General features: G+C 42.6%; 1 protein-coding gene across 1 annotated transcript; it reads right to left on the reverse strand.

Annotated features, from left to right (window-relative positions):
- Positions 1 to 244: 244 nt before the first annotated feature.
- LOC147806134 (uncharacterized) lies at positions 245 to 1,951 on the reverse strand. The gene has a single exon (XM_087150257.1). It carries the CDS (start codon positions 1,451 to 1,453, stop codon positions 260 to 262), a length of 1,194 nt encoding a protein of 397 aa, XP_087006383.1. The 5' UTR covers positions 1,454 to 1,951; the 3' UTR covers positions 245 to 259.
- Between the last annotated feature and the right edge of the window lie 648 nt (positions 1,952 to 2,599).

The following is a 2,599-nucleotide window of genomic DNA, read 5'->3' on the forward strand; positions in this document are numbered from 1 at the left end:
TGCAATACACAAGTACCCAGTGGTCTCACAAAATTGCCGTCGGCGACCTTAAGGATAGTGTCCTTTGAGGCTTGGAACATGACTTTTCGTCGTTTTTGTCTGTATGATTCGGAGATAACGGAAAAGGATGCTCCAGAGTCCACAAGTGCTCTTACGGGTTCGTCGTCGATGAGAATGTCGATGTGGTTTCCCTGCAATTTAGCGGCTAATGGAGGATTTCGAAAAATTGCAGCCTCACCTCCCACTGAGGGCGCAAGGCTTAGTTTTCCTCTCGGGTTGGCGACTGGCTGGAACGGCGGTGCAGCATCGGCGATGGAGATCTCATACGACGTATCGGTGACCGTCCTCGGGCAGGACTAGGGGATCTTCGTCTGGGAGGTGCGTCGTAGGTAGTATCGTCTTCATAGTCAGCTGACGGATATACTCTCGGGTTGTTGGATCGGTAGTCGTTAAATATGGTTCGGCGTTCCCGACAATAGCGAACGACATGCCCCGGTCGTCCGCAATGAAAGCACACCGGACGGTTATCCGTGGTACGCCACAGGTCGGTCTTTCGTTGGGGTTCACTCCAAGGAACATTATTTTGTGGCTTTGCGGCGTATGTAGTGAAACGTCTAGGAGGTCTTGCAATCGGGAGTCCTGTCGTGATAAAGGGAGGTCGGTTGGTTGTAAGGGCTGCTATGGATCGGTCCATCTCGTTTCGAATAGAAGCCTCAGTAGTTTGCAGTTCACGGGGATGGACTTCGAATGGCTGCGCGTTTACATGTTGAATTTCGTCTCTGACAATCTGACGAATTAGCACAGCCAAGTCAGGTGCTTCGTCCACTGCGGCCATAGGGACAACATTAGGTAATCGGGCAAACTTGTACCGTCCCACTCTCTTTTGTCTCATTTCTTCTATGTACAGGCACCACTTTGTAAAATCGGCTGTTGTTAGGATTTCTCTCGTAAGAAGGGCTTGGAACACATCTTCTGCGACGCCCTTCATGAGGTGGGAAACCTTATCTCCTTCGGACATGGTCGGGTCAACCTGAATGCAAAGTCCGAGAACGTCTTGAATGTAAGACTGGATGCTTTCGCCGGATTTTTGTGCGCGAGACTTGAGGTGGTCTTTGGCTCGTCTGAGGTAGGATTGGCTGTCTCCAAAGGTCACTTTCAAACCATTTTCGAATAAAGTCCAAGACGTCAGTGATTCCTCGTTGTTTTCGTACCATTGTCTTGCGGTGCCGTCCAGGAAGAAGTAGGCATTAGCTAATTGCATAGTGTCATCCCAATGATTGTACGATGACACTCTCTGGTATTCCTTCAGCCATTTTGTCGGATCTTGTCCTGGAGTACCCCGGAAGATTGTTGGTTTCCTGGCTTCAGCAGCAACTGTTGGCGTCATCCAAAATGCAGGTTTCATATCCTGTTGGTCCCCAGTGGTCATGTCTGTCTCTGGCACATTGGCCATGGCTGTCTTTGGCACAGTCGTTTCAGGAACGGCTTCTTTAGGTTTTTCGTATAGTCCAAATTCAGGTAGAAGTCCTTGGACTCGACGGCTTCTTCTAAGCCAGTCAGTGTTTTGCTCCGTGATATTGATTGGGAGATTAACTCTTACCCGGCGCCTCCACCAAATTTGTCACGTTAAAGTTTTTATATTTAGTGAAGATTACAACATGAGGTTTTGATAATTTATTAACATCAGGAATTTACAAGCACCGGGAACTAGTCTGCGCCCAGAAGAACTCTTCTTTACAATCACGGGATCGCTTTTATAGTATCACAGAATGTTCTAGAAACTTCCTAGGAAGAACGAAAGAGGAAATGACGTAGACTGAACATTCCAGAAGCTTCTGGAATGCTCATAAACGAAATAGAAAAATTAGCGTCCGCTTCCCGGATCGAACCGAGGACCTTCGACTTTATAGAAGCGAACTCTACCCCTGAGCTACTGAGACTCGACAATATAAATATTTAAAATATTTAAATATAAATATTTAAAATATTTAAGTATAAATATTTAAATATAAATATTTAAAATATTTAAATATAAATATTATGTCAAATGCTTGATCTATTCCCTAAATTGAGTTTTTAAGAGTATCATAAAACAAGAATAAGGAAAAAATTAGAACTTTAAAATTATTATTTGTCTTTGAAAGAAGATCAAATTTTGGTCCTTCTGGGCAAATTTTACCCAAAAATATTTTTAATGTGTGTTCAAGTTAAATGACACTATTTAAGTATTTTTCGGGTGGAAAAACAAGGTAAGTTCACTTAGAAACAAAACACTCAACTGACAAACTTAGAAAATCATTCACTTGGCATCAAAAACTAACAAGGGAACCTAGGGAAGTGTGACTCGCCAATTTTGAAATGAACTAGTGGGATGTATGCCTTATGAGGAATAATTTTCGGGGGCAACATTCGTTTCGGCCCATAGGAGGTCCTGTGAGAGATAAAAAATAATTCAATATATAGAAAAATCGGTATTTTATTACTTCAATGCAGACTATTAGTTATTGTAATTGTCTCATACTCCAATTAATTTTGTGGCACTTTCACGTACTATATGATGCATATTTGTTGTCAAAATTTATTTCGAAAATTTTATATA

Source organism: Parasteatoda tepidariorum, chromosome 8, assembly GCF_982258835.1.
Source record: "Parasteatoda tepidariorum strain Cologne lab strain chromosome 8, Ptep-v5.0, whole genome shotgun sequence".
Classification (NCBI taxonomy): domain Eukaryota; kingdom Metazoa; phylum Arthropoda; class Arachnida; order Araneae; family Theridiidae; genus Parasteatoda; species Parasteatoda tepidariorum.

Coding starts and splice junctions, on each gene's coding strand:
- LOC147806134 (XM_087150257.1), bottom strand. CDS start 1,453: ATGGCCAATGTGCCAGAGACAGACATGACCACTGGGGACCAACAGGAT.